At 51.2% G+C, this 18849-nt stretch overlaps 1 protein-coding gene across 10 annotated transcripts in view; it reads right to left on the bottom strand.

Annotated features, from left to right (window-relative positions):
• The window catches only part of PPCDC (phosphopantothenoylcysteine decarboxylase), a 108837-nt gene that overhangs the window by 70792 nt on the left and 19196 nt on the right, over positions 1–18849 (bottom strand). For 5 of the 10 annotated variants that reach the window (XM_054450008.2, XM_054450012.2, XM_054450013.2 and 2 more), the window contains 4 exons: positions 18049–18144; positions 17070–17198; positions 12871–13039; positions 11850–12440 (listed from right to left, as the gene is read on the bottom strand). In XM_054450008.2, the coding sequence (XP_054305983.1) occupies positions 12355–12440; positions 12871–13039; positions 17070–17198; positions 18049–18144 (480 nt within the window). In that variant the 3' untranslated portion in view covers positions 11850–12354. Of the gene's footprint in view, positions 1–11849; positions 12458–12870; positions 13040–17069; positions 17199–18048; positions 18145–18849 lie in introns of those variants that run through there. The other 5 variants (XR_008494037.2, XM_063652773.1, XM_063652775.1 and 2 more) reach the window with 3 other exon arrangements.

Below are 18849 nucleotides of genomic sequence, written 5' to 3'. Positions count from 1 at the left end.
ACATGCTGGTTTGCCCACAACAGTCCAGTTGATGCCTACTGTCCTGGCATGTTAATTGCCCCTTTTCACTCTCAGAAGTGCCCAGTTTAGACAAAATACAGTCAGCCTATCTGTGTTTCTTTCTATTCCTAGCTCAGGTCCAGCCTGTGTTAGCAGCACCACTATTTCTACTTTACCCTCTAAGAGGCCATGTTTGGTTTGTGGTTAGGTTACTGATACACCAGGGGTTTGGTCTAGGTCCTGCTGTTGGTCACACAAAAAGCCAATGACTGAGACACAGAGGATTGCCAAGGAAGAAGGCTTTAATCGAGTGCTGCGGCCAAAGAATGGGAGCTCAGTCTCAAATCCATCTCCCTGGCTAAAATTAGGGGTTTGTACAGTAGGGAAGAACCGTAACAATGTAAGGGAAAACAGGAACTCCTGAGGGGTAAGGAAGCAATCATGATAATGAGGGGCCTGGGTCTCATTGTCTGGACGCTATGCTCTGTGAGTTTCAGTTCTTTCATACTTTTTGAGAGGCCTGGCATCTCACTGTCTGAATCTGGTGAGTTTCAAGCTTTAAGACCAGATGTGTCCATTTCTGTTTATCAGGAAAAACTGTGTATGAGATTCTTTGATACTTTTTGAGAGACCTGGTATCTCATTGTCTGAATCTGGTGAGTTTCCAACTTTAAGACAAGATGTGTCAATTTCTGTTTATCAGGAAAAGCTGTCTATGGAACTATTGGGTCAATTTCAGTTATATCCTTCTTTCTGGGCCTCAGGTTCCTCTTATTATTATCATTTTTTAGAGATAGGGTCTCCCTACGTTGCCTAGGCTGGAGTCAGTGGCTATTCACAGGCACAATCATGGCACACTATAGACTCAAACTCCTGGGCTAAAGTGATTTTCCTGCCTCAGCCTCTGAGTAGCCAGGATTGCCCGTGCACACCACCACACCTAGCACAGGTTATGTCTTTTTTTATTTTTTTTTGAGACAGAGTCTCGCTCTGTCATCCAGGCTGGAGTGCAGTGGTGCGATCTCAGCTCACTGCAACCTCCGCCTCCTGGTTTCAAGCGATTCTCCGGCTTCAGCCTCCTGGGTAGCTGGGATTACAGGTGCATGCCACCACACCTAGCTAATTTTTGTATTTTTAGTAGAGACGGGGTTTCACCATGTTGGTCAGGCTGGTGTCGAACTCCTGACCTCGTGATCCACCCACCTCGGCCTCCCAAAGTGCTGGGATTACAAGCGTGAGTCACCGTGCCCAGCCGTTGTTTTTTTTTTTTTTTTTTTTTTTTTTTTTTTTTTTTTTTTTGAGATGGAGTCGCTCTGTCACCCAGGCTGGAGTGCAGTGGCAGGATCTCCACTCACTGCAAGCTCCACCTCCCAGGTTCACGCCATTCTTCTGCCTCAGCCTCCCGATTAGCTGGGACTACAGGTGCCTGCCACCACGCCTGGCTAATCTTTTGTATTTTTAGTAGAGACGGGGTTTCACCGTGTTCGTCAGGATGGTCTCGATCTCCTGACCTCGTGATCTGCCCACCTTGGGATTACAGGCATGAGCCACCGTGCCCGGCCTCTTATTTCTTAAATGGGAATAACAATGCCCATCTTGAAGGATGTTTAGGAGGCTTAAATGCAGGGTCTGGCACAGGCCAGGAGCCAGATAAACCTGAGTTCCCTTCCATGGCCTTCTCTCTCTTCCCTCCATCATGCCAATTTCCCCCAAGCATGGCACACCAGAACTCAACTTCTCCGCTGCCAGGAGAGCAATTTCCAGAAGTTCCAGGTGACATATCAGCTCCCAAGCCAGGGCCAGGCCATGGTCTCTTCCAAGAGCAGGAAATCTTCAGGGCTAGGAGCAGTGGCTTACACCTGTAATCCCAGCAATTTGAGGGCTGAGGCAGGAAGATTGCTTGGGTGTGGTGGCTCTCACCTGTGGTCCTGGCTACTCCTCTGGTGGCTGAAGTGCGAGGAACACCTGAGTCCAGGGAAGTCGAGGCTGCAGTGAGCCATGATTGCACCACTGCACTCCAACCTGGATGAGAGTAAGACCCTGTCTCTTAAAAAAAATTTTATTTACTTTTTTTTTGAGATGGAGTCTCACTCTGTCGCCCAGGCTAGAGTGCAGTGGCACGATCTCGGCTTACTGCAACCTCTGCCTCCCGGGTTCAAGCAATTCTCTGCCTCAGCCTCCTGAGCAGCTGGGATTACAGGCACTCACCACCATGCCCAGCTAATTTTTTATTTTTAGTAGAGACGGGGTTTCGCCATCTTGGCCAGGTGGGTCTTGAACTCCTGACCTTGTGATTCACCTGCCTCAGCCTCCCAAAGTACTGGGATTACAGGTGTGAGCCACCGCGCCTGGCCAAAAAAAATTTTTAATTAAAAAAATTTTATGTCTGGTCAGGACCTAGTTAAAGTTAAAAAAAAATTTTTTTTAATTTTAAAGAGAGGGCCGGGTGCAGTGGCTCACGCCTGTAATCCCAGCACTTTGGGAGGCCGAGGCGGGTGGATCATGAGGTCAGGAGATCGAGACCATCCTGACTAACACGGTGAAACCCCGTCTCTACTAAAAATACAAAAAAAAATTAGCCAGGTGTGGCGGTCCGTGTCTGTAGTCCCAGCTACTTCGGGAGGCTGAGGCAGGAGAATGGCATGAACCCAGAAGGCGGAGCTAGCAGTGAGCCGAGATAGCGCCACTGCACTCCAGCCTGGGCGACAGAGCGCGACTCCATCTCAAAAAAAAAAAAAAAAGAAAAAAGAAAATTTAAAGAGAGAAAGAAAGCATCTTCAGCATCCATGTGTTCATGTTCAACCCATGTTGGCTGCTTCCAAGTCCATTGCTATGGCTGGTAACATTGTTTTGCCTACACAGATGGAAGGCACCTTTGAATTCACCTTTGAACGCTCCTTCCTCTTCCAGGAATCCAGAGGCCTGACAGGGAGTCTGCTGGGCCTCCAGTCCCTAAGGACCTGCTGTCTACGCTAGCAGGCAAAGCGTCACCATGTAATCTCAGCAGATAAAGCCACCATGAGATGAGCCCATTGCAGCAAGGGAATGACATGCTCCCAGATTCCACCTGGATTAGCTGCATGTCCTCCAAAAGCCCTGAAGCTCACATATCTGCCTCTTGTCCTCACACCCACCCACTCCCCACATTCCTTTGCTATGAGACAACTGGTAGTTCTTCTGGCCTGATCATTCCCATTGCCTTGCCTCAGGGGGTCCAAACCTGGCTTAAATACTGTAGAATATTTGGTTCCACCAGGAAGCTCTCAGTGTAAACAACTTGTCAGTTATTGGGGTTGATTCTTTGCTCAGAGGCAGTTGCGTGACACTTAGGATTTTCATCCTGCCCTAGAAACCACAATACATGAAGGAAGGAAGCCATGAGAAGAAAAAGGTAATGAAGGAGCTGTCCAGTTGGGACTGAAAGGGCAGGCATCTGGGGGTGTTGATGCGTGGTGGAAGGGGTGTTTCAACTGATCCCAAGGAGGTAAATGCAAATAAGGGTAGAAGTCCTGTGCAGGAGCCTGTTTGCAGGTAGCTGTAGGGCAGAAAGAGAAAACCCTAGCACACTGCACTGGCTGTGTGGCCCTCAGTTTCTTGTCTATAAAACAGCTACATATGCTAATTGACTCCATCGTGAAGCTGTTACGTGAGGAGGGTGAAATGAGATCAAAGAAACACTTGGCAATATGGAGAACATGTAACACGTACCCATAACCCAAGTCTTATCTAGGGCTCCACACAGTTCAGTCCTGCTCAGCTGCACTCAGAGAATCACACATTGCAAAGGGCTTTAAAAAGAACCTCGATCACAATTGTTGCAGTGAGCTGAGATCGCGCCACTGCATTCCAGCCTGGCGACAGAGCAAGATTCCATCTCAAAAAAAAAAAGAACCTTGGCTGGGTGCGGTGGCTCACACCTGTAATCCCAGCACTTTGAGAGGCTGAGGTGGGCGGATCACAAGTTCAGGAAATCAAGATCATCCTGGTTAACACGGTGAAACTCCATCTCTACTAAAAATACAAAAAATTAGCTGGGCATGGTGGTGGGCGCCTGTAGTCCCAGCTACTCAGGAGGCTGAGACAGGAGAATGGTGTGAACCCAGGAGGTGGAGCTTGCAGTGAGCCAAGATCGCGCCCCTGCACTCCAGCCTGGGTGACAGAGCGAGACTCTGGCTCAAAAAAAAAAAAACAAAAAGACTCCTTCACTCCTCCATTTGTTCCCATCTTCCCAGTTCTGTATCTCAATCTGTTTTTCTTTTTTTTTTTTTTTTGTTTGTTTGAGACGGAGTCTTGCTCTTGTCATCCAGGCTGGAGTGCAATGGCATGATCTCGGTTCACTGTAACCTCTGCCTCCCAGGTTCAAGTGATTCTCCTGCCTCAGCCTCCCGAGTAGCTGGGATTACAGGCGCCCGCCACCACCCAGCTAATTTTTGTATTTTTTAAGTAGAGACAGGGTTTTGCCATGTTGGCCAGGCTGGTCTCAAACTCCTGACCTCGTGATCCACCCGCCTCGGCCTCCCAAAGTGCTGGGATTACAGGAGTGAGTCACCGCCAATCTGTTTTTCTAATCCCACACCACAAAGTGCCCAGGAACCACAGGACAGATTGTTTTTGTTTTTGTTTTGTTTTGTTTGAGATGGAGTCTCATTCTGCCGCCCAGGCCGGAGTGCAGTGGTGCGATCTCAGCTCACTGCAACCTCTTCCTCCCAGGTTCAAGCAATTCTCCTGCCTCAGCCTCCTGAGTAGCTGGGATTACAGGCATGCACCACCACACTTGGCTAATTTTGTATTTTTAGTAGAGACAGGGTTTCACCATGTTGACCAGCCTGGTCTTCAACTCCTGACCTTAATTGATTTGCCCACCTTGGCCTCCCAAAGTGCTGGGATTACAGGCATGAGCCACTGCGCCTGGCCACAAAGACAGATTGAACAATACTGTGAGGTCAGGAGAGAGAAAAAAACTATACTATAATAAGCAAAGCAAAATTATTTTTCATGGGTGGGGCTGAAGATTGCTATAAATCTTGCACCGACACACACATACAGTGTCATTTAGTTTCCCTCCCTCCACTGGCCACAAGGACAGTGGGTTGTTTTTTGTTTGTTTGTTGGATATTGTGTTTTCTTTTGTTTTGTTTTTAGTACACACCACCTTTGGAAAAGACCGTGGTTTTTACAGTTTTTAATGGTGTTGATTTTTCTTCACATTGTTACTCACTTTTGTCAGCCCTTTTCCAGAATCAGGGGTGTGGTCAAGGCCTTCAGCACAACCTAGATTCCCCTTCTCAGCATCCTGGCTTCCTCCTAGACTCCAGCTTCTCAATCCACACCCAATCTGTTCTGCACATACCGCCCCGCTGATCTTGACCACACGCCACACTCACCATGTGCCTCCCCTACTGAACAGCTCCCAACCTCCCCAGCACGTGGAGCCTGAGCTCCTCCCTAGGTGTCCTACAACAAGCACATGGCAGCATGCCTTCACCCTTTGTATCCTTGGTCCTCCTGTAAGCCCCAGCCCAAGTTCTGGTCCGTCCAGGGGACCCATCCTGACTGCTCAATTCTGAAGCAGAGTCCATGCCACACAGTCTCACTTTCATTGTTTGCTGTTATTTGATCACTGTGAGTCTTTCTCCCATAAGAACATAAGCTCCTTGAGATCAGGGATCTCAAAGGTTTATTAAAAGCACACAAGGATACTCAAAATTCATTTTCCTCTGTTAGCTTGTGACAAGAAAAGCAGACCCATTTCTACTCCAAAGGCCTTGATGAATATCTTCAGGCCAGGCACTGTGGCTCATGCCTGTAATCACAGCACTTTGGGAGGCCAAGGCAGGAGCATCACTTGAGTCCAGGAGTTCATGACCAACCTGGGCAACATGGTAAAACCCCATCTCTGCAAAAAATAAAAAATTAGCCAGGCATGGTGGCATGTCCCTGTAGTCTCAGCTACTGGGGAGGCTAAGGTGGGAGGATCGATTGAGCCCTGGAGTTCAAGGCTACAGTGAGCTGTGATTGTGCCGCTGCACTGCAGTCAGCCCAGGTAACAGAGTGAAACCCAGTCTCAAAACAAAAAGAAAATTTCCAGATGCCTCTGCCAAGTCTTTGTGTTTGTTTGTTTGCAATAACTCCCTGCCATCATTTTTAAGAACTTCCAGATAAAGAACAGAAAGAGGCCAGGCTCACACCTATAATCCCAGCACTTTGGGAGGCTGAGGCAGGCGGATCACTTGAGGCCAGGAGTTCAAGACTAGCCTGGCCAACATGGTGAAACTCCATATCTACCAAAAATAGAAAAATTAGCTGGGCCGTGGTGGCGGGTGCCTGTAGTCCCAGTTACTCGGGAGTCTAAGATGGGAGGATCACTTGAGCCCCAGAAACTGAAGGCTGCAGTGAGCTGTGATTGTGCCACTACACTCCAGCCTGGATGACAGAGTGAGGCCTTGTCTTAAAAAACAAACAAAAAGAGCAGAAAAATCGCTTTTTATATTTTTATTTATTATTATTAATTTTTTTAGAGACAGAGTCTCACTCCTCACCCAGGCTGGAGTGCACTGGCATGACCATAGCTCACTGCAGCCTTGGATTCCTGGGCTCAAGCAATCTTCCCACCTCAGCCTCCTAAGTAGCTGGGAATACAGGCGTGTGCCACCATGTCCAGTTAGTTGTGTTTCTTTTGGTAGAGATGGAGTCTCACTGTGTTGCCTAGGCCTGTCTCAAACTTCTGGTCTTAAACTGATCCCTCTGCCTTGGCCTCCCAAAATGTTGGGATTACAGGTGTGAGCCACTGTGCCTGACCAGAAGGAACTCTTTTTAAAATGTATTTATTGATTTTGTGGTAGATAGTATATTCATCTGGCCCAACAATTAAAAATGAAGTCACCTCCTATCTTTTTTTTTTTTTTTTGAGACGGAGTCCTGGCCTGCCTCCTATCTTTGTTTCTCAACCACTCAGTTAGTTCCCCTGCCAAGAGAAAAACAATAGACAATGTTTTTCTCTGTTTATCTTTTTAAAGGCATTTGATGCATACACAAGGCAGTAAGAATATATCCTCCTTTTCTTTCCCCACCCTCATTTTTTCTACACAAGCGTGCATGTGACACACATTCTTCTGCACTTTGCTTTTTCTGTTTAACAATGTACCTCAGAAATCTTCCCAAATCAGCTTCCTCAACACTTTGTTTTATGGTTGTGTAGAGTTCCAGTGTATGAAGGAACACTAATTTATTTACCCAATCTCCTGGCTGTTAGATAGTGAGGGTGTTTCCGGTCTTTTAGTACCATATATGAGGCTGCAATAAATCTCCTGTTCAGACATAATGTCATACAACTGAGTGTATCTGTGGGACAAATCCCTAGAAGCAGAATTGCTAGGTCAAAGAGTAAGGTGCATATGTAATTTTTTTTTTTTTTTTTTTTTTGAGACAGAGTCTTGCTCTGTCGCCTAGGTTGAAGTGCAGTGGTACAATCTTGGCTCACTGCAACCTCCACCTCCCAGGTTGATGCGATTCTCCTGCCTCAGCCTCCTGAGTAGCTGGGATTACAGGCGTGTACCATCACGCCTGACTTTTTGTATTTTTAGTAGAGATGGGGTTTCGCCATGTTGCCAGGCTGGTCTCGAACTCCTGAGCTCAGCCAATCTGCCCGCCTTGGCCTCCCAAAATGCTGGAATTACAGGTGTGAGCCACCGTGCCTGGCCTGGTCTTTCAGTACCATATACAAGCCTGCAATAAATCTGTTTAGACATAATGTCATAGAAGTGAGTGTATCTGTGGGACAAATCCCTAGAAGTAGAATTGCTGGGTCAAAGGGTAAGGTGCATACGTAGTTTTGATAGATACTCCCAGATTGTTCTCCAGTGAAGCTGCCATCAATTTACGCCCCTACCAGCAATGCATGAGGGCAACAATTCCCCACACCCCCGCCAGTCTAACAGGCAAATGCTTTAGGTCTAGCTTGATTTGCACCACTCTCCTCATGAATGTGGCTGAGTAGCTGTTTAAGGGCCCTTTGTGTGACTGGGTTTTTGGTTTTGTTTTTTGTTTTTAATGTGAATTCTTTGTATCTTCTGTTCACTTTTTAATGCGTGTTCTTGGTCTTTTTTTTCTTTTTCCTTTTTTTTTTTTTGAGACAGAGTCTTGCTCTGTCACCCAGGCTGGAGTTCAGTGGCATGATCTCAGCTTACTGCAACCTCCGCCTCTCGGGTTCAAGCAATTCTCCTGCCTGAGCCTCCCAAGTAGCTGGGACTACAGGCATGCACCACCATGTCTGGCTAATTTTTTGTATTTTAGTAGAGACGGGGTTTCACCAGGTTGGCCAGGCTGGTCTCAACTCCTTGAGCTCAGGCAATCTACCCACCTCGGCCTCCCAAAGGGCTAGGATTACAGGTGTGAGCTATTGTGCCCGGCCCTTGGTCTTTTTGTCATCAATGCATAGGAGCTCTTTATATATTAGGAGAATCAGCCCTTTGTTTATGAGCTGCAGATAATTTCCCCAGCATGTTGTCCTTTGACCTTGACTTTGGGATGTTGCTCAGTGAACCTATTTTTCTATAGTCAAATTTATCAATCTTTGCTTTTGTGGTTGCTAAATTTTGTCTCTCGCACAGAAAGGAGCAGGAACCAATAGCCCCAACACACACACCACTTTTTTGGTCGGTACAAGCTTGGAGTGACTTGCTGAGTTCTGTAAGGAAGAGGACAACTCCTGCTCTCCAAGAGAACCCAATGTTAAGAGGACACAAAGTAAACTGACAATTACAATTCTGTTGTAATAAATAGTGGTGGCCAGGCACAGTGGCTCACTCCTGTAATTCCAGTACTTTGGGAGGCCGAGGCAGGAAGATCATGAGGTCAGGAGTTCGAGACCAGCCTGGCCAACATGGTGAAACCCTGTCTCTATTAAAAATACAAAAAAAAAAAAAAAATCTGGCCAGGTATGATGGCTCACGCCTGTAATCCCAGCACTTTGGGAGGCCGAGCCGGGTGAATCACGAGGTCAGGAGATCGAGACCATCCTGGCTAACACGGTGAAACTCTGTCTCTATTAAAAATACAAAAAAAAATTAGCCGGGCATGGTGGCGGGCGCCTGTAGTCCCAGCTACTCAGGAGGCTGAGGCGGGAGAAGTGAGCCAAGATCACACCACTGCACTCCAGCCTGGGCGACAGAGCAAGACATCGTCCAAAAATTAAAAAAAAGAAAAAGAAAAAAAAAAGCTGGGCGTGGTGGTGCACACCTGTAATCCCAGCTTCTCAGGAGGCTGAGGCAGGAGAATTGCTTGAACCTGGGAGGCAGAGTTTACAGTGAGCTGAGATCGCACCACTGCACTCCAGTCTGGGCGAAAGAATGAGATTCCATCTCAAAAAAATAAATAAATATAAAAAAAAATAGTGGGAAGCACCATGGCAACCTGAGCAAGGAGGTTGCAGTTGGCCAGGGAAGGCTTTCCAAAGGAGGTAGCACCCAGGTACATCCACAGGCATGTGTGGGAGTCAGTCTTGTCCCAGTAAAAGCAGCAGCATGTACACAGGCAAGAGGCCTCGCCAGTTCAAGGTTGTCTAGTCTGGCAAGAGAATAGAGAGCCCTTCAGGGTTGGCGTGTGGTAAAGGGCAGTGCTAGAAGGGTAGGCAGGAGCCAGATCACAAAGGGCCAGGTGTGTACTGCCCAGGAGTCTGGGCCTGACCTGAGGCAGTGCAGAGGCAGTGCAGAGGCAACAGCAGCACCTGACCAGTAGGGTGCAGGAAGGGCTGGAGGCGGCCCAGGGTGGAAGCTGGGCCTTGGTTTGGAGGCTTCTGCCTCCCACCCAGCAGCATCCACAGCAGCCTTGAAGGGCTCATGGCTGCCACAAAAGACTGCACATTTCAGACCCAAATGTTCTATTCTCTGAAACTTCCAGAATTCTATAAAAAATCATCAGGGAGGCTAGAATCTTCTCTGAGAAACATTTCTCCCCAAGACGAAGGTAACTTCAAGTGCTTGGACCCCTCGTGGGGAAAGCAGTGATTGTCACTCCCCACTTAGCACCTCCTTGGCAGATGGGGCCAGCTAAATGCAGCATCTGCTCCTCTTAGCTCCAGTCTGGCTCAGGGAACAGCTGGGCTCTTTAGGCCCAGCCCAGACCCATTCATCCAGACCCCCCACCTTCAAAATGGGCAGCAGGGATGCAGGACTGCTGTGGGTGGGAGATGGAGAGGCGAACCCCCAGGGACAGCTGGCCCGAGTCCACAGGGATATATGTTCCCTTCTAGCCAACAAGGCGCAGTCCTGCTGAGCAGCCACAGCTGTTTTCAGAGCTCTGGGACAGTGGCCTGCAAACTTCCCTGCTCCCATGGCCTTTTCACACAGGCACTTTGTGGTTGAGCTCCCTGGGTGACTGCCTTCCCTAAAATCCCTGGCATAGATCCTCGCACACGATGAATACTCAGAAAATGGTATCAGTTTCTGTTAAAATTGGGAAGCGGCTGGGCGCGGTGGCTCACACCTGTAATCCCAGCACTTTGGGAGGCCATGGCCAGCAGATCACTTGAGGTCAGGAGTTCGACATCAGTCTGGCCAACATGGCAAAACCCATCTCTACAAATAATACAAAAATAAGCTGGGCGTAGTGGCGGGCACCTGTAATCCCAGCTACTCAGGAGGCTGACGAGGGAGAATGGCTTGAGCCGTGATCACGCCACTGCACTCCGGCCTTGGGGACAGAGCGAGACTCCATCTCAAAAAATAAATAAAAATAAAATTGGGAAGCCTCACCATTTACAGGAAACCCTGTAAATGGACTTTTGGGACCGTCTCTGGGTTTCAGTTACCCAGGTTCTCCCCATGCCCCATCCCTAAACCAGCCAAAGAAGTTGGTTCTTGATGCTACCATTTTAGTTATAGTTTATTTTGTGCCCTAAGGCAATTTTATCCCAAAGGGTCACCTGGTGAAGTCAAGTGCTGTTGAGATAAAGGCTGTGGAGGCTGCTGGAGCATTGATTCCAGCCAGCGGGCTTCCTGGTCCCCTCAAGGCACCTCTACTCTCAGTGCTCTCAGAGCCCACATGGTATGTCCCTCACACCTGGCCTGGAAGCCAGAGGGCAGGAAGCCAGCCTCAGCCTCAGCTCCAAATACGCAGACAAGCCCTCCCCGCTGCAACCACACCAAATGGCAATTAGGTCAAAAGCTGGGTAGCAGAGGGTTTCTGGGCCAGAGTGCATGGTGTCTCTGGATCTACTTCCCTTGCTCATGTGTACTAGGGGGTAGGGAGGCACAGACACCCAGGCCCCTGCCTCAGGTCCAGCAAAGCTGAAAGGATGAGAACAGAGGAAACCAAGAAGCAGGCAAGAGGCCTGGGACCCAGGGCAGGGTCAACCCTCCTGGCTGCTTACCTGTCACTTGCATAAAGGGACGTGTCAACTTAGCATCCAGGATTTCCTTTTTCCCAAAATGAGACAGGGCATTGCAGTAAATGCTAGGAAAGCTCTCTGGCATATATGCATGCCTAGTTTTAACTTCCATTGATTTGACATTTACTATGTTCCAGGCACTCGGTGGCATGGGTATTCTGCACACATAATTTCACTGAATCCTCTCAACAACTCCCTGAGGGTAGGATAACAAGATAGCTGAGGAAAGTGAAGGTCAGGAAGGCTAAGTCCTGAACCAAACTGCCACTGCTAGTAAGCGGCAGAGCTGGGATTGGAACTAGGGGCTGTCTGGCTTCAGATCTCTATCCTTAACCACCATGTTATACGGGGACTAAAGAGTGCTGGTGAGTTGTCAACCCAGACCCTTCCCTAGCCACACCTGGCAACACCCCCTGATCTCTGGGACCACAGTTGGGTTGTAGGGAAAGAATGGAGTCTCCTAAATGGTGCTTTTTCTTTATTTCCTCGCACCTTCAATCTCATGACATGGTCTGCAGGAAACCTCAGAGTCCTGCCATCTCACAGGCTTCACTGATCGCATGGCACCTGGGCACCCCGCCAAAGAGCTGAAACTCCCAAGGCTCAGCCAGGACTCTCCAGCTGTGGTGTTTCTAAAAGTCGTTCTGGGTGAGATGTAGAGCCGAGTTTTCCCAGTCGCTCAGTCCTCCTCCCGTGAGGACAACACTGCTTGCTCTCCTGGCTTGCCTCACCCATCCAGGAAAAGGCGGGGAGGGGCTCTAGGCAGCGGCCTCTCCTGGTTAAAAGAAGCTGAGACCTGGGTCTTCCGTCCAGTTTAACCTGGAGCAGGCCCGGCCCCTGGGCAGGCTCAGAGCAGGCCCCCCATTCAGCAAATGAGGGTATCCTCCTATTTTGCCAACATCCATCTTCACCGACTTGGCCTGAACCCATTCTGAGTACAGAGGGACACTCATGACAGAAATCCCAGGTCAACTCTGCTGGAAGCCACTGCGCTGGAAGAGGACTTCTTTCACTTTGTCCACGATGGTCCCCACTTCAGCCATGGCCCCCAGACCTGGGAGCAAAATTCCGCTGTGGCCAGACAGGCCAACAGTGCCTGTAGCCCTGCAGACCCCTGCCCATTGCTCCCTGAGTGCTCCACCCAGAGCCCAAGGCCTGAGAGGGCAAGGTCTGTCTTTGCCTGAGCCAGACACATCAGATCTCTCCTGAGACCCCTGGCGAGACCCTGGGACTCGTTCCAGTAGCCATCCTTAACTGCGTGTGGGCTGCGTGCCAGGGACTCTACCAGGTACTTTACACATTCCATCCCATTTTACCCTACCAATCTGGAGGCAGGAATTACGATTCCCATTTTCCAGCTGAGAAGGCTAAGCTCAGAGAATGGTTTGCTAAGGTCATTAACAGGCCAGGAACTGAACTGAGATATGATCCCAAAGCTGAGCCCCTTCTACAGCCCTGGGCTATAAGCCTGGCAAGACACCCACCTTCATCTCCACACACCAGCTTCTTGGCCACACAGGGGATCTCGACATAGCCAAAGACCTTGAGCTGGTCTACCTGCTGCACTGTGATCGGGTGCTCCCACATGGCGGTGTTCATGGCCGGGCAGAAGAGCAGGGGCTTGCTGCGGTCCCAGGCCCGGATGACGCAGGTCTGTGAAGAAGGCCGGGGAAGTGGGGGTCTTGCTACTCTGTCTGCCACCCTCCCCGCTGCCCTCCAGACCCTGCAGCCAGCAGTCCAGCTGTAGGCTTGAGATGACTGGGCATAGCCTGCCTGCAGGGAGCTGTCTCGTCCCTCAGGGGTGGGAGCTGTGTCTCCTCGCCTCTCTCTACCTCCCCACAGGCTCTGGCACAGGATCCTACAAACAGGAGGTGCTCAACCAACGCTCAGACCTCCAGCAGGTATCCCTGTGCCTAAGCCTCCTCCAGGTAGGCTCACACCTCCTGGGAAAAGCAACCCTGGGGAGCAGAAGGCAGGCTTTTTTGGTTACACCAGAAAGCAAAGGACCAGGCTGCTCCTCAGGTGGGGCCCATCTACCCGACATCAGCTCTCCGAGGCCAACTAAAGTCTGGCAATGAAAACATCTGCCATTACCAAAACCTTCTCATGTATAGGATCTCATTAACCCTCACTGAGACCTTATAAAGAAGGTGCTGTCCCATTTCACAGATAGGGAGCTGCTCCCTGAGCGGTAAGCAGTCACCCAAGCCCACACCCAGACAATGGGGGCCACCCAGGCAATGTTCCACTGCACAGCCTCACCATCTCCCAAATCCAGGCCGTCCCACCAAGCCACAGACCTGAGCAGTTGTGAAAGGAGCCATCCAGCTCACAGTCCTTTGTGCCACGGACTTTGAAATTACGTAGCCCTGAGTTCAAATCCCGGCTGTGCTCTGTATTACTAGCTGTGAGAACCTGGACATGAGACTGAAGGCCAGGGCCTGGCTTCCTCTCTAGAAAGGTCCCTCCCTGGGCAGCTGTGAGGACTGAGGTGAGAATGGCTACAAAGCTCTGAGCGCAGGGCCAGGCACAAAGCACAGGCTCCAGGGCAGTGACTCCTGGGCTTCCCACAGGCATAGGCTCCCTGGGCTGGGGGCCGCCTGGGGGAGAGAGAAGCTCCCAGTGCTCTGACTACCCCAGACACCTCTTCCAGGGCTGTGAGCCCCTCAGGGTAACAGGCTGGAAACCCCTCCCCTGAAGGGAAGCTCATCTGGGAAAAGAGTGAAGGAGTCCAGAGAACAATGCCCCGACAGGCCAGGACCAGCACCTCCCCCAAGTCCCAGGGACAGGGAGGAAGCAGGACAGCAAACAGCCCTGGGACCTGGCTGCTTGCATCAGCCACCAGCATTAGTTTCCCACCAAGCCCTCTCAATACGGCAGCCAGGCTATGAGTGGACAGTTTCAGTCACACTTCCTCTTGGCTCCATGCCACCTGCTGCTTCTGCAGAAATCAAGAGCATACCTAGAAGAGTCGCTCCACTGTGTGCAGGGCAGGAGCAAGGGCTGGGCTGGGCTTTCTAAGTGCCCTCAAAGCAAAGCACACCAACCAGGGTGAAAACCAGCACTCCATCTCCTCTCAGACAAGCCTCAGCTACTCTGAACCCACAAAAGCAGGCAGGAGGAGAAGAGAGCCTCGGTTCCCACAGTGACATCTCTTTGGCCAGTGCTGTGTTCAACATTTCAGGCTCTGCCCCTGGGAATTCACGTGGGCAGGGGAGAAGGCCTGGATGCCAGTCAGAAGACCGGCTCCTAGCCAGACTGGTGACCCAGAGAGATTGTCTGCTCTTTCTAGGTCCGACTGCCTGTTTAGCACAAATAGGCCAGGGCCTTAGTGGGCTAGAGGACAGAGCGACATGGGCCTGGAGGCCAGGAGCATGGTCACACCTAGCATGCTGCCCTCACAGCACCCCATGTCCTGGGCACTGGAAAAGGAGGTCTGTGGAGGGAGGAGCAGGCTCAACTTCCTTTCAGGGATGTAGGGAGAAAACAGCTACAGAGAGAGGACACAGCCACAGGCCACCAATGCCCACACTTCAAACTTTGTAAAATTTGAGATTTGTTGAAATGTTTGTGACTTCAAGGGAAAACCTTTGAGGCAAATGATCTGGGGGCTGGTCTCGGGAACATGTTTCACTTCCCAGCCAACTCTGGAGGAGGGAAGCCCAGGGATTTCATGAAGTGATGGCAGCTTAGAAGGAAAAGGGGAAGCAGAGCTTGCAGGAAGAAGGAAAGCGCCATTGCAGAGCTGGCCCAGGCCAGGGCTTAGCTCCCAGAGGCCAGTACTTTGTCACACCAGCTGCTGCTGACCCGCCAGCAGGGAGCCTGGAGATTTGGTGAGACGGTGCTGGCCACACACAACTCTGACCCAATTTGATGAGAGCAGCCAGGAAACTCAACTGTTCTAGCTGAAGCTGCCATGTCAGTTGTGGCACCAGTGCTGCTGGGAAGCCTTTTTGTTTTTTTAAGGCAGAGTCTCACCTCTGTAGCCCAAGCTGGAGTACAGTGGCACAATCACAGCTCACTGCAGCCTTGACCTCCTGGGCTCAAGCGATCCTCCCACCTCAGCCTCCTGAGTAGCTGAGGACCACAGGCATGCACCACCACACCTGGCTAATTTTTTTTGTATGTTTTGTAGAGATGGAGTTTCACCATGTTGCTCAGGCTGGTCTCAAACTCCTGGGCTCAAGCAATTTTACTGCCTCAGCCTCCCAAAGTGCTGGGGTTATAGGCATGAGCCACCACGCCTAGCCTTTTCCCTTTTTTTTTTTTTTTTTTTAAATAGAGACAGGGTCTTGCTATGTTGCCCAGGCTGGAGCGCACTGGCTATTCTGGCTATTCACAGGCACAATCAAGGGGCACTGCAGCCTAGAACTCCTGGGCTTAAGCGACCTCAGCCTCCCAAGTAGCTGGGACTATAGGGAAAGCCTTCTTGATGACATTGCACCCAGGCTCTCTCTTCTCTGCACTCCCTACCCCTGCTCCTGGCCACACAAGTTGTTCTTCTGCTCACCCTGTGCTCTTATTCAAATGATGCTTAAATCACTGGCAGATTCTTTGAGGAGTGCCTTAAGAGCCCATTGACAAGTATACAAGAACACTAATCTGTGACCCCAAAAAACATCCTGTCCCAGCTTCATCATCCACCTTCTTCACCACATGAAACTCTGAAAAACTCCCAGCTACTCGCAAAAGTAAAACTGCTAGTTACCGCATACATGCAGTAAGTATTTATTGGATGTCTACCACAGGCCCAGCACTATGCAAGGTGGTGACTCCATAGTCAAAGGACTGACTGGGGTCATTCAGGACTGTACCCCTCACCAGAGGATACTCCCTTCCCAACGGCATGGGTGATCAAGCCTGGCATTCTCCTTCCAGCCTGGCATTCTCCTTCCAGCCTGGGAGCTCCCTGTGTCCTGTGAGGCTCTCAGCACAGACCCCAGTACAGTATGTGGTAGGCGAAAGCTCAATAAATGAGGTGGGGGGTGGCAATTAGGGAGAGGGAGGAGAGAAATCACACCCAAATCTTCCCAGGATGATCATATAAACAAAGGCAGCTCCCCTTTAAGGGCAACAGCTCCCTGGAGGCATCTTAGGCCTAGGACAGTGCCTGCTTTGGACAGCTGGACTTCCATTTCTCCCTACCACCCATCGGCTCTCGCCACTGCCCGTCTTTCTCCCCCCTTCCCCTCTAAGCTTCCCCTAATATATAGGAAAGTCACAAGGGCGATAATGTGTATATGAGCCATCTATGAAGAAGTGAACCCCCAATCACATTGCCCACGTGTATACCCAGATCTGCGGAGAAGGCAGAGCTGAAGCGGGAGGTGATGGGGCTGGGCAGAGACAGTGGAAGAGCACACCCAGGCAGCCAACGGGGAGGGACAAAGAGCAAGGAACAAGGGTCTTCCTGTGGGCACCTGGCTGGGTGCCAAGGGCAGGGGAGAGGGGGACACTCCTGGGGAGCAGTGGCAGGTCACGCTGACCCATCAGGACCAGGGCTGTGCCCACGTGCTACGGAGAAGGTGAGAGCACTGGGGGCGATGTGGGGAATGGCAGAGCACGATCTGCCTGGGCAGACCGGGGCCCCACAGCAGCAGGTCTCCTTGTACAAGGATGTCTGCAGCTCAGCAAACTGGGTGTGAGGCCCAGGGAGGGACGAGGGCACCAGGACATCACTCACAAGCAAGTTGTCACAGATGCCACTGGCCACCTTCCCCAGAGTGTTGGCATCAAGAGGAGCCACCAGCAAGAGGTCTGCCCACCTCCGCAGGTCAATGTGCAGAACTGGGTCACAGCGGCTCTTCCACATCTGGCAGAGGGAAGAAAAAGGGGTCAGTGTGGAGGAAGCGGGATGCAGCGCCAAGGCAGGCCAGGTACGGTAAGTCAGGAGACTGAAGAACCCACTGACTTGCCCTGCCCAGGCCAACCTCCGTTCCCTCCTGCAGCTAAGCTGGTGAGCGCTAGCCATGGAGCCAGTAGCCGAGAGAACCAGGCCTGAGGAAACAAGTGCCCCTTGTCTCTCTGAGCTATTCCCTTCATGGTTTGGCTTTCAAGAGAACTGACATCTGGCAGGGAGCTCCCGGCCTGTCTGCTTGAGGCGGATGCTTGGGTTGTCCAAGCCAGTGGAAAGCTCCGGGGCAGTGAGAAATGGAGGGGGTGGGCGCGGGGAAGACAGGCCAGCCGGAAATGTTCTAGGCTAAGAATGTTTGAAAATGCCTGGCAGGGAACCCCTGTGAGGCCCACACTCAGCGTCTGGTGAATCAGCCAGTGCCCACCCATCCGCAGGGGAGATGCAGCAGAGCCCGGCGGCCGTGGGAAGTGAGGCGTTCTCTTCAGCCCTGACGCCAGGAGCCACGTGGACAAGGGTGGTGGGAACAGAGCTCCTCTGTGGTTTCATCAGCCCAGATAAGTACAAGGACACTCAATCTCAGGCACCAGGCCAAAGCCCAGCTCTGCCTGGGCCGGGAGGAGACTAGGGCCTCCTGCAGGCCAGAAGCTAGACAGATGTTTTCTTCATCGCCTCTGCCCAGAGGGCCCTGACCACGGACTTGAGCCCAGCCTGTCTGTTCCAGCTGCCAGACCAGAGGCCGTAGGGAGGACTGTTCTGTCCTGCTGGTGGAAACTCAATGGAACTCAGCCCAGGGGGCCCCAGCACTGACCTCCCATTCATCAGCGTCGCTGTAGAGGGTGACAGGAATGTCCTGGGGGCTGTAGAAATGTTTGGCTCTCTCAGTTGTGACCACTGCTACTTCCAGCTGTCACCAAGAAAAAGGGGGTGGCGGGGAGGGAGGAAGAAACTGTTACCAGAGCCACAGGCCTGGAGGCCACAGGAGGGTCAGGGCAGGCAAGTGCTGTCTTCACAGGCTGGCTTTAGAGAGGACTTCCCTTCTTAGCTGCAAGCCCCATGTCTGCTTAGCTACTTCTGCTGTCACCCAAAGGTCAGGCCCTACCAGGTGTGGCTGTTTCACTTCCCTATCTGAGGGGCTGCTGAGGAATGAGTCACCAACTGCCCGTATATACAAAGCTGCAAGCTCCTGCCACTCGGGCAGAGGTAGGCCCAGTGGCAGAGGCACGCAAGTGACAGGAAAGGAAGTCAAGGCCAGGGCCACAGAGGCCACAGCAGCCAAGAGGGGCCACCCAAGGAGGCTCATAGGTCCTGAGTTCTGTGCCACACAGCAGCTCTGCCCTCTGCAGGCCAAGGCGCTGGGGGCTGGGGCACGGCATGTCCTCTGTGCATGCATGCCCCCAAGAGAAAGCAGACAGTATCCCTTCACTTACTTCTAGGAACAAGGCCTCGTGGGCACAGGCTGCAGACAGGCTCCTGGAAAACCCAGCCTGTGTGTGCCCTACACTCATGGGGTGAGAATGAGGTTTACCCGCACACTACCCATTCACTAAAAAATTACTAACGCAAACCAGGGCTGCCTGCAATCTGCTTAACAGAACACACGGCTGTGAGA

This window comes from Pongo pygmaeus, chromosome 16 (assembly GCF_028885625.2).
Source record: "Pongo pygmaeus isolate AG05252 chromosome 16, NHGRI_mPonPyg2-v2.0_pri, whole genome shotgun sequence".
NCBI lineage: Eukaryota > Metazoa > Chordata > Mammalia > Primates > Hominidae > Pongo > Pongo pygmaeus.
This window is presented reverse-complemented; position numbering and strand designations above follow the sequence as displayed.